The sequence below is a fragment of the Penicillium verhagenii genome (genome assembly GCF_028828195.1).
Source record: "Penicillium verhagenii strain IBT 33310 chromosome Unknown utg000003l_segment0_segment0, whole genome shotgun sequence".
Classification (NCBI taxonomy): domain Eukaryota; kingdom Fungi; phylum Ascomycota; class Eurotiomycetes; order Eurotiales; family Aspergillaceae; genus Penicillium; species Penicillium verhagenii.
The window spans coordinates 3,632,820-3,643,905 of record NW_026643167.1 but is presented as its reverse complement, the minus strand read 5'-3'; the positions used below and the strand labels follow the sequence as shown (position 1 = coordinate 3,643,905).

The 11,086-nt window shown below is 49.6% G+C and overlaps 5 protein-coding genes across 5 annotated transcripts; 3 read left to right on the top strand and 2 right to left on the bottom strand.

The window, feature by feature from the left end:
* Positions 1-64: 64 nt before the first annotated feature.
* Positions 65-1,237, bottom strand: N7466_002734 (Mpv17/PMP22 family protein; the record flags this gene model as incomplete). Its single annotated transcript, XM_057162132.1, has 6 exons — positions 65-136; positions 196-362; positions 425-767; positions 844-869; positions 947-1,037; positions 1,172-1,237. 6 exons carry the CDS (start codon positions 1,235-1,237, stop codon positions 65-67), a joined length of 765 nt encoding a protein of 254 aa, XP_057025417.1.
* Positions 1,238-1,668: 431 nt separating this feature from the next.
* N7466_002733 (TRAPP trafficking subunit Trs65 domain-containing protein) lies at positions 1,669-3,568 on the bottom strand (the record flags this gene model as incomplete). Its single annotated transcript, XM_057162131.1, has 4 exons — positions 1,669-1,834; positions 1,896-3,006; positions 3,058-3,333; positions 3,394-3,568. The coding sequence occupies 4 exons, from the start codon at positions 3,566-3,568 to the stop codon at positions 1,669-1,671; spliced, it is 1,728 nt and encodes a 575-aa protein (XP_057025416.1).
* Positions 3,569-3,762: 194 nt separating this feature from the next.
* N7466_002732 (snoRNA-splicing protein PRP40) lies at positions 3,763-6,267 on the top strand (the record flags this gene model as incomplete). The annotated part of the gene is made up of 4 exons (XM_057162130.1): positions 3,763-3,903; positions 3,974-4,128; positions 4,178-5,261; positions 5,314-6,267. The coding sequence occupies 4 exons, from the start codon at positions 3,763-3,765 to the stop codon at positions 6,265-6,267; spliced, it is 2,334 nt and encodes a 777-aa protein (XP_057025415.1).
* A 922-nt stretch (positions 6,268-7,189) lies between these two features.
* On the top strand, positions 7,190-8,286 carry N7466_002731 (aldo/keto reductase family protein; the record flags this gene model as incomplete). Its single annotated transcript, XM_057162129.1, has 3 exons — positions 7,190-7,241; positions 7,311-7,743; positions 7,806-8,286. The coding sequence occupies 3 exons, from the start codon at positions 7,190-7,192 to the stop codon at positions 8,284-8,286; spliced, it is 966 nt and encodes a 321-aa protein (XP_057025414.1).
* A 539-nt stretch (positions 8,287-8,825) lies between these two features.
* N7466_002730 (C2H2-type zinc finger protein) lies at positions 8,826-10,213 on the top strand (the record flags this gene model as incomplete). Its single annotated transcript, XM_057162128.1, has 2 exons — positions 8,826-9,375; positions 9,522-10,213. 2 exons carry the CDS (start codon positions 8,826-8,828, stop codon positions 10,211-10,213), a joined length of 1,242 nt encoding a protein of 413 aa, XP_057025413.1.
* Between the last annotated feature and the right edge of the window lie 873 nt (positions 10,214-11,086).

Sequence of the window (11,086 nt, the reverse complement as noted above, 5' to 3'; positions counted from 1 at the left end):
CGAAAGAAGAATATCATCAGGGGCACATCGTGATCATAAATTGTCGTGGTATGAGTGGACGGTTTTAGGACTCCTCGGAGGAGTTGGTAAGCGAGAGGTATGCGGTCCACGCGATACCAATGCACGAGACAAAAGGCTATGTTTAGTCAGTATGCAAATCTCATGCTCAAGTTCGCAGACGGTTGAAAAACATACAATCTGGAATTGGATGGGAATGACCCGGAAATTCAGAATTTGCACTGCCGGCCACAATACAAAGTTGGCTTTGAGAGTCGGAAGGTATACATCACGGAACTTCTGTGTCAAAGCTCTCTTTCCACCACCTTCGGCAATCGTCATATAGGAGAAAAAGCAAGCCAGACCTATGTTACCACGGGTAAGTGAATGTCCATACAAACTTTCGGATATAACAAGCGACACATACCGAATGGCGCGAAGATAAATTGATCAAAGGCGACACGCTTGAAAACAGGAGTTGTCGGGTTTGCTTTGGTGAGGGGGAATGCCCGGGACAAAAAGCCAAACCACTGGAATTGTATGGGGGCCATGAAGAAACCATACGCCATGAACCGGGTCAGGCGCTCAAAGTCGAACGGCGGCGCTGAGGCTTTGACAAATCCAAACTCCCCGACAGCAGGTGGCTTCTGTCTATTCAAATCTTCAATCTCTATCGCAATGAAGTCGTTGTTCTCCAGTGATCGTTGCTGCGTTCGGTGCCTGAATGCCGTGATCAATTGCGCCACCGTATCGGCCACCCCACCAAGCACCTATATCCACCGTCAACAAACAACTTCATATCTAGCGCATAGCAACTAGGTATTTCAACCAAGAATTTCGACTTACCGCGTTGGTGACCATGGTCGTGAGTACTATATTGCAAGCCCCAGTCAGCAACGTCGCACGCCGCAATCCCGGGATTTGGCGGGAAGCCTGTCATCAAACATACCTGGTCTTTCAGCATAATAGGTGTTGAACTTGGCAGCAATGCGAGTAGCTACGGCCATCTCGATGAGGAAAATAATCGTGTGTAGGAGAGGCTATAACCCATAATAAACGTCCAAATCAGCCGTGGCGTTCTAAGGAGTCGGGAAGAGATCCGGAGCCACCGGTGAAATCGTTTGCCTTTCTGCTGTTCCGAGGGGTACCATAGAATAAAAAAAGAGATACGTACCACACGCCCGTAAATGTACCGGCGGTTCATTCCATCTAGGAATTTCCGCTTCGCGGCGGCAATCATGGTGTATGAAGGTAGCCGTGGGCCGGATTTATGGAGGGAGAGGTTCGATTGATGGTAAGATTCCGGAGGACGGATGTTGCGCGCCAGTATGACGCAAATATCAAGTAACCAGCTTAGGAGCTTAGGGAAGGAACCGGATGAATTTCCCTGGGGATTTAAAGATGGAAAAGATGGGAGATGAGGAAGAGATAAACGCCCCTACCCCAGATTGAAAGCCAAAGTGGAGGATGCGACTCCGCTATGACTAAAAAAAAGTCACGTTGGATGTAACTCGACGTCACTGATCTCAGCCTTGTGCCCCCTAGAAACCGATTTTTCTTTTTTTATCGTGAACTCTTAACTTTCATTACTTATTTATAGCCATCAATATTTCATGTCTTGGTTACTCTATGTTTTCACTATCAATTGTACAGTGGGTTTCCTAATCCCCCTTATGTCCGAGGTTGGTCATCAGCCAGGATATCTGGTAAATCTCGAATGTCGGTCGTTTCGTTCGTATTCACATCCACCAGTCGCACAGCCTCCAGATGTAGAGGACCAGTTGCAAGTGGGAGTAGTTTGATTTCAGTAGAGTGACAAGTTCCTGGCAGAAGGGGACTATAAAAATGATCAGCGGTTAGATTAGATCAGATCAAGAACCAGAGAATACTCAACTCACCCCACTCGGATATCGGTACTTAAGCTGATCAATTCGGCTTCTTGACCCACAACACTTTTTTGCATGGCATGCACAATATTATCGTCTGTCACAGCCTCGGCCACCTGGTTTTCCTTTCTACTAGAAATAGACGCAGAGGAAGGACGCGCAACATGACCCCGTGGATCGACGCGCTTGCGACGCGGAATGACGATCAGTGCAAATTTTCGAGGCACATTAGACCGGTTCACTATGAAAACGCTCCACGAGAATGGTGAGCCAACCTGCACTCGGACTGGCCCGGTAAAGGAAATAGTGACGCCCACATCGGTAACAGAGTAGGCGCGCTCTCTTAAAGAGCTGCGGCTGGCGGTTACCGTTGGTGCTTGTCCGGAGACAGATAAACTCGTGGGGCGATTAGTTCTTTGCAATGCCGTACTAGGTCCACCAAAGGTAGGGTTGAGAGCCAAGGAGAAATCCACATTTGTCTTCCATTCCATAGTAATCCGTGGATGGCAATCATCAGAAAGAAGAATGGTTGCACCAAGGGAAATCTCCAGCACGCTAACCACGGCGGTGGAGGACGGGTTCGTCTCCGGGCCATACTCTGGGGTGAGTTTGTAAACCAATGTGACATCGTCCCTGGGGCGGCACTTCAAAGGAAGATTAAGACCAGGAATGTCTGACATGGATTCAATGGCCCCCTCGGATAAGTTTAAAATTGCTTTATCGAATGAAACTTCACAGTTCAGGAATGGAGTCACCTCGAAATCGAGACTAGCAACCGTGGTTGGAACACCAGTGTAGGAGCTGAGCCGTGAATATCGGATCCTCGCACTAGCTGCAGGGACTACACGAAACGGGTGGCCATGTTGCTGTTGAATATTATAAACGGGGTCTTCGCTGTAGGCTGTGGGCACCACGCGGAGCAGTCTGGACGCAGGAAGAAATGGATCTTTGTGAGCAAGCGACTTATCGCCCGCTAGAGGTTGAAACATGTTCGTTGATGCGGGAATGAGAGGAGGAAGGTAGTCATCTTCGGGGTCTTCTGCTCGGCATCCCTCCGAAGGATTCAAGGTGGCCGAACCGATGAACAAAAGCGACGGGTGCTGAATTCGGTTTCGAGGACGCTCTTCAAGCAGTTAGCGAAGTTCAGTTACACAAAAATGGCATTGCGACTCACTGAGGAAGCTGTCAATGCTCCATATGAGGTAAACATGATTTCCAGCTGTGCCATCCTCGCCTTCAAACTCGTTGAAGATCACCAGTGGCTCCTCCTCTAAATCTACAACCCCTGAAAATATCGCCTCCCGAGTAGGTGTCGGGTTTTCTGCAACAGATTCTGCTGGGTCCACGGCATAGACATCAAGTCTAACTTCCAGACGAGGCAGGTAGTGCTTCAGGATAGCTTCTGTGCAATCGGAGAGTCGGAGGACAATGCGGACGGGAAGAGTTTCATCTAGGAGACTTTGGTAAGTGAATGAATATTTCCAGCTAGAGTTCCAAGTGTATGACATACCAAAGAAAAGAATAGAACGCTGGGGAATTGAAGCTAGAACTGAGGGTAGATCATCTGCGCCATCTTCCAACGCAGAGGTTAGGGCCCCCTCTAGATCGAGTTTCGGGGCATGAGGCACAACTGTTTCCAGTACTGCATGCCGCAAGAATTCACCAGGAATTTCTAACCCAGGCATTGCGACTAGAAATGCCGCATTCAATTGACCTGAGAAAGCTTCTGGGGTAAATGACAACAAGTGGGCGCAATAATAAGGAGATAAACGGGGTGATAAGGCGGGAGTGCAAACTATGCAAACACGTAGCTTCACCTGCGCTTCGCTTTTCGCTTTTTCGTCTCCTTCAACTCGTCAACCTTCACACTTCTGCGACCATGAATCCAATGAATGGCCCTGGTGGTGCCTCAGCCTTGTGGCAGGAGGCGCGTAATGCAGAAGGTCGAGTTTACTACTATAATGTGCAGACAAAAGCAACACAATGGACCAAACCCGTTGAGCTGATGACTCCGGTTGAGGTGTGTATCTTAATGGAACCCAATCCTTTGAATGAACATTGCGCTAACCATATGCTTTTGACTCTTCTAGCGTGCCCTAGCGGATCAACCTTGGAAGGAGTACACAGCGGATGGTGGGCGCAAGTACTGGTACAATACGGAAAGCAAGCAAAGCACGTGGGAGATCCCCGAGGTTTACAAGAATGCGCTCGCACAGGCTCCTCCAGCTCCAGCGGCACCAGTTGCGTATGTTATTCCCCATCTGCTTCTCCAAACAATGACTAATATCTTACAGAGCGCCCTCTTTTGTTGCAGGCGGCTCCAGCTCCTACTCACACTCCCAGCGTGAACGCGATGATTACGACCGAGCCGATCGGGGTGACCGGGCTGACCGTGCTGATCGCGATAGAGGCTACAATGATCGACGAGGATATGGAAACTTTGACACGAACGGAATGGTAGCCGCACCGGCTTTCAACCCGGCCGAGCCCGAGTATGGCTCCATTGAAGAAGCCGAGGGTGCCTTCATGAAAATGCTCACCCGGCACAATGTACAGCCCGATTGGACTTGGGAACAGACCATGCGCGCAACTATCAAAGACCCCCAATACCGCTCGCTTAAGGATCCGCGAGACCGTCAGGCTGCTTTCGAGAAATACGCGGTCGAGGTTCGCATGCAGGAAAAGGATCGGGCGAAAGAAAGATTCGCTAAGCTCCGATCAGATTTCAATACTATGCTGCAACGCCATCCTGAGATCAAACACTATAGTCGCTGGAAGACTATCCGTCCCATCATTGAAGGTGAGACTACTTTCCGGGCTACCAGTGATGAGAGTGAGAGACGCCAGCTCTTCGAAGAGTATGTCGTTGAGCTCAGAAAGTCGCATGTCGAGCAAGAGGCATCGAAACGACGAGCCGCCATGGACGAGTTGGTCAACATTCTCAATAGTCTCGATCTCGAGCCGTATACACGCTGGTCCGAAGCTCAGGCAGTTATTGAGTCTAATGACAAGGTGCAGAGTGACGATAAGTTCAAGAGCCTGAGCAAGTCTGATATCCTGACTGCATTTGAGAACCATATAAAATCTTTGGAGCGCACATTCAATGATGCCCGCCAACAGCAAAAGGCGATCCGAGCCCGCAAGGAGCGCCGCAACCGAGAGCAGTTCCTCGGACTGCTGAAGGATTTGAAATCTCAGGAGAAGATCAAGGCTGGCAGTAAGTGGATGGACATCTGCCCGCTGGTTCAAAATGATCCCAAATATCAGGCTATACTGGGGCAGCCTGGATCAACCCCCCTTGATTTGTTCTGGGACATGGTGGAGGAGGAAGAGCGCTCGCTCCGCGCTCCTCGCAACGACGTTCTGGATGTTTTGGATGTGAGTGAACCCGTATCCTAACTCATTTTGACCAAGCTAACATATTATGCAGGATAAACGGTACGAAGTTACTGCTAAGACTACTTTCGAAGAGTTCAACTCAGTCGTTCAGGCTGATCGACGTACCTCTAAAATCGACTCGGAAATTCTCCAGCTCCTCTTCCAGCGTATTCAAGACAAAGCAATCCGTCGTGACGAAGAGGAAAAGCACGCAGCTGACCGCCACCAGCGCCGTGCTGTTGATGCTCTGCGTTCTCGCATCAAGCGTCTTGAACCCCCGGTGCGTGTTACAGATACTTGGGATCAAGTGCAGCCCCGTTTAGAAAAGTATGAAGAATACAAATCCGTCGAGTCTGACGAGCTCCGAGAGTCTGCTTTCGAGAAAGTGATTCGACGCCTAAAAGAAAAGGAAGAAGACCTTGAGAAGGAGCGCGAACTACGCGAGCGCGACCGAAGCCGTCGGGATCACGATCGTGATTATCGCAGCCGGGGAGACAGGCGAGGTGGCAGCCGCGCCAGCCGCAGCCCAGAGCCCGACGCTTACGAGGCAGACCGACGCAAAGCCCAAGCCGATCGCGAACGATCATACCGCACCCGCGATGATCGTGATCATGACAGAGAAAGGGATCGTTCAGATCGCTACCGGGACCCCCGAGACCGAGATGCCACTCGTCGACCCGGTAGAGATCTTGACCGTCGGGAAGATGAACGTGAGCGTCTTTACCGTACTCGTGGTGACCCTCGTGGTAATCGTGACGAACTTGACTATGGAGACACCCGTAGCGTGGCCAGTGGAGACCGCCGACGCAGACGGGAGAGTGATACTGAGAGCGTAGCCAGTCGATCCGCGAAGCGATACCGCCGGGATAGCCGTGAACGGGAACGCAGCAAGGGACCAAGGCGAGACCGTCCCCGGGAGCGTTCTGCTATTCCCGAAGAAGAAACCAAAGTCGACGAGAAGGCTATTCATTCTGGTAGTGAGGAAGGCGAGATTGAAGAGGATTAAATTTGATCTAGTTAACAATCTAGCTCGATATTTAGTTTCACTTTGATAGGATCACATAATAACATCTATCAATTCCAAGGTTGTAATGTTTCATTAAGCCTCCTCTCATTCGAAGAACGTAAGGTCTACCTGCACATGTGATGACTACTAGTAGTGCATAGTAGGGGAACGCTAGAAGGCGTATCCGTATCGTAACATTCAAAGAAGCTATACTAGACAATTTCCCCGCAGAATAACCACTAGTGCCCCAGGTTACAAAAGCACAGCTGAGGGTCGGATTACTATAAGTACTAATGTATTCTCAAGTGCTTTATTAGAAAATTGATTATTAGGCATACCATGCATGTGCGCTCTGACCACTATCAATCGACAACACACACTAATTGGTTCTTTAATGAAGCCACCGTAAGCTTATATCCTCCACCTATCTAGAATACTACAATTGAATCAAGTGCTTAGTCTGTCTTTCAGCTTTGGCTTTTCATTATGGTAAGATTTTGAGATTTCAAGGACCAATGTTGTTGAACAGTTGCGGCTGTTTTCTTAACTCCGTGATCCACCCGCGGTTTATCCCCGACAACGTCGCGGAGACCGGTCGCAAACTTGCTGAAGAACTTGCTAAAGAAACACGGTCCAATAATCTTTGAGAACGGCACCGTCCCATAGCCCCCATCGATCGGGACTACTAAGCATCTCTAGTGGAATCAAAGGGTTATTTGCCTATGGAGCGCTTTGTATGATCACATATGTAGTTGACATTGAATATTTGTAGTGGGCCTTCGGTGTGTGGCATATAAATGACCCCTCCATGCCCGGATAACCTCGATATCTTTGAACAGTCTTCCAAATCTCCCCTTACACACCAATTCTCCATACTTCAGTTTTTAACCCGCCTAGAAAAACAATTGTTAATATACTCAAAATGCCTTCCCTCGTTGGAAAAGAAATTGGCCCTACTGGCTATGGCACCATGAGTAAGTTGAGCGCAGAGAAGGCTTGCTTGATAACCAATGTCAACTTTGAACCGAGCTAATGTCTCTCAGGAATGACCTGGAACCCCCAGCCAACTCCACAGGACGTCGCCTTTGAGACCCTCAACAAGACTCTGGAGCTAGGCGCCAACTTCTGGAACGGCGGCGAGCTCTACGGTACCCCCGACTACAACTCCCTGCACCTGTTGAACAAGTACTTCACCAAGTACCCCGAGAATGCCGAGAAGGTCGTTCTTAGCATCAAGGGCGGTCTCAAGGCCGGCCAGTTGATCCCAGATGGATCAGAAGAGAACATCCGTCGCAGTGTGGACGAGTGCCTGAGGGTCTTGGATGGAAAGAAGACAATCGATATCTTCGAGTGTGCTCGCCAGGACGCAAAGTTCCCCATTGAGCACACCATCGAGGTCCTCGCGCAATGTGTGAAAGAGGGCAAGATTGGAGGAATTGGACTAAGTGAAGTGGATGCGGAGACTATCAGAAGAGCGTATGTGCAAGATATACATTCAATGTTTCATTTTATATTAACAATTGCTAACTACTCGACAGTGCCAAAGTACACCCTATCGCTGCCGTTGAGATCGAGCTGTCTCTGTGGACAACCGACATCTTGGAGAACGGCATTGCCAAGACCTGTGCCGAACTGAACATCCCAGTCATTGCCTACTCACCACTAGGACGTGGCGCCCTAACTGGTGCCCTGACCGGTTTGGCCGACATCCCGGAAGGTGACTTCCGTCGGTTCTTGCCACGATTCCAGGATGAGAACTATGCGCAAAACATGAAGCTAATCAATGAGGTCAAGAGCCTGGCAACTCGGAAGGGTGTTGCCCCAGCTCAAGTCGCATTGGGTTGGATTCGGAGCTTGAGTGACAAGCCTGGAATGCCCACTATTATCCCCATCCCCGGTGGCACAACCGTCGACAAAGTGACTCAGAATCTGGTGGGAGTTAAGCTCTTCTCAGATGAGGAGTTGGCCGAGGTTGATGCGATCCTGAAGGAGAACATTGTTGCTGGAACGCGATACTAAGGATTTAGTAATCTGCTTTTCTTGTCGTTAGCATCTGACCAAAGCCTGAAAGCATTGAATAACAAGACAGTTTTGATGAATAAAATCAGATCAAGTGTAGAAGAGTCAACATCCAATCCCACGAGATCGAACCCGAGAGATCAATGACGGGGATTGTCGGAATTGCAGAATTCTTCTTGGTGGTCATCATGTAGGAAGGTGTAGGGAAAGAGAAAGAATAGACTAAAAAGAAGCTTACCTTGTCACTGTTACATCCAATTGGAACCTATTAGCTCTGGGACCTGGTATTGTGAGTTCATTCTCTCATTTTCTATTGTGAAAAAGTTCACATAGGATGTGTGGAAGAGAAGAAAAAGGGAAAGGATGAAAAACAGAAGTGGGAGGGCTAAGCTTGTGCGGCCTCACGTGATTACCATGGGGAGGCGCTAACAGCTTCATTGGCCTTCCCTCCCTGTAATCAACAGTAATACCAATCCTATTGCTTTGTCCCGGGGAACATCTGACAAGATTTTCTTTGTCGCTGACAGCCCTCATTCACCATGGCTTCCCGCGATTCACCTGGTTCCCCTCTTTCCTCTGTCGGTACTGCAGATGACTCGGATCACGAGTCCGTCAAGCAGGAAAGCCGCGCTCAATCACCATCAGCATCTAATATGCCTCCCTCGAAACGGCGCCGAACAGGGGGAGTAGCCTCATGGGACAGGAACACACCTCTTTCTTCCATTCAAGATGATGCGCCCCCTCCACCCTCGCCTACAGCTTCTATCTCCTCCGATAGCTCCGGCGACATACCGAACTCTCCTAGTCTCATGGGCCTCCTTGGTCACAACCAGGATGATGATTATAGCGGACAAAGCGGCGATCAAGTTACCATATGCCGATGGGAGGGATGTGTGGTTGGTGACCTCGGCAACATGGATGGCTTGGTGCAGCATCTCCACCAAGAGCACATCGGGAGCCGACAGAAGCGATACTCGTGCGAGTGGACCGACTGCACTCGCAAGGGCCAAACGCACGCCAGTGCTTATGCACTTCGCGCCCATATGAGAAGCCATACTCGAGAAAAGCCATTCTACTGCACTCTACCTGGTATGCCCAACCCCAACGAACCCCATCCCCATACATACCTACGCCTTCCCCCATTGATCCCACGATAAATGGAGAGGATGGGAAGAGACCCCGCCTATCCCGAATGGAACACAATTACCAAGGCAGCAAACTAACGATCTACCTAGAATGTGACCGCAACTTCACCCGCTCCGACGCCCTTACAAAACACATGCGCTCCGTCCACGAAATCGACTCCCTCCGCCAAGTAGAATCAAAATCAAACGCCGGCGGTGCCCCCAGCACACCCGCCTCCAAGCTGCAGCGCATCAGACTCAAGCTCTCCCACCCACCCAAGGACCCCGGCGCCGAAGGCGAACAGCCCCACGACCACATAATTTCCATGAACGCTGCGCCCCCAACAGACACCGACGCAGAAGATATGATGTTACCCGAATTCGTACCCGAACTCGGCTTCGATGACTCGGAGCTCGACATGCCGCCCCACGACCTGTACAGATTGTTGCGCCGGCAGATCTACTGGGCCGAGAACGAGGGCACGCAGTTGCGCAAGCAGTGGGATGAGATCCGACCACTGCGTGAACGCGCCTGGCTCGAGAAAGAGGCTATTCTTGATGACCTTATTGATGCGGAATTGAGGCTTTTCAGTGCCATTGTTGGTGCTTCCGAGGCCGTGGTTCCGATTGCACCGGGACCTAACCCGTCGACTAGCCTTGAGAAGCTCCAGGTGCAGCAGCAGCACTTTGCGCAACAGCAGGAGCAGATGAGGGCCAAGTCGGCGGAATTGGAAGCCGACATGGAGATGGAGGTTGAAGGAGAGGCAGAGGCGGAGGCGGAAGAGGCTAGTGTTGCTGCTTGATCTTCTACACCTTTATACTATGCTTCTTGCATCTTGTTATATTTTCGGTCTTTCTCACGGTGTCTTTGATTTCATACCGGCGCAAGCGGAGTTTTCTGGGAATCGCACTTTTCATGGGCTGGAGGAAAGGAGAATGGGTTGGAAAATTTTTGTACGAATAGCTTCTCTTTCCTTCCGAGTGACAGTTTCTTTTTATCTGTATTTCCCTTGAGCTCATCTATGCTCATTTACGACGGCCTTGTCAATACTAATGATTCAACTTCTCTTTTTCTTCTACGACCTACAAACACAACTCGATAGCAATGATAAAGAAGAGGTTCAGAGCACGATCACTTCATTTGGCTCTAGTGAAAAAGATAGGGACATCACAAAAAAGTGCTCCGAACTACATAGCTGAATGATCTTGTGCAGAAACAGAAAAATCAGTCAACGCCGTGGTAGCCACTCCATAGGATACAATATGCTGGGGAGCAAAATGACAACAAGAAATGAGACTAAATAAATGGTGGAGAGAAAAACAAAGATAGGAAGAAAAGCCGTAGCTTGTTGGAACAACATAAAAGCTGTATCCAAGCACATTCACAGAGGAACAAGAATTAAACGTGGGCAGACCCAGCTAGCCCAGACCGTCGCCCTCAATGGAGCATAGAGGTCAAGATTTGCGATCTGCTGAGAGGTAAGGTGGAGAGGCAGTGCTGAAAGATCAGATCAAGATGAAAACAGGAGGAAGAAACTCCACAGGAAAAAAAAGGAAACCCCTAACACGCCATGCAAATATCGTATGACATTCGAATCATATTCAAGTCAAATCGGTGCTCCTTTCTGTGCTTCTTTTGGGTTGCGCAAATCATTCGACGCCTTTCGCAATGCCAT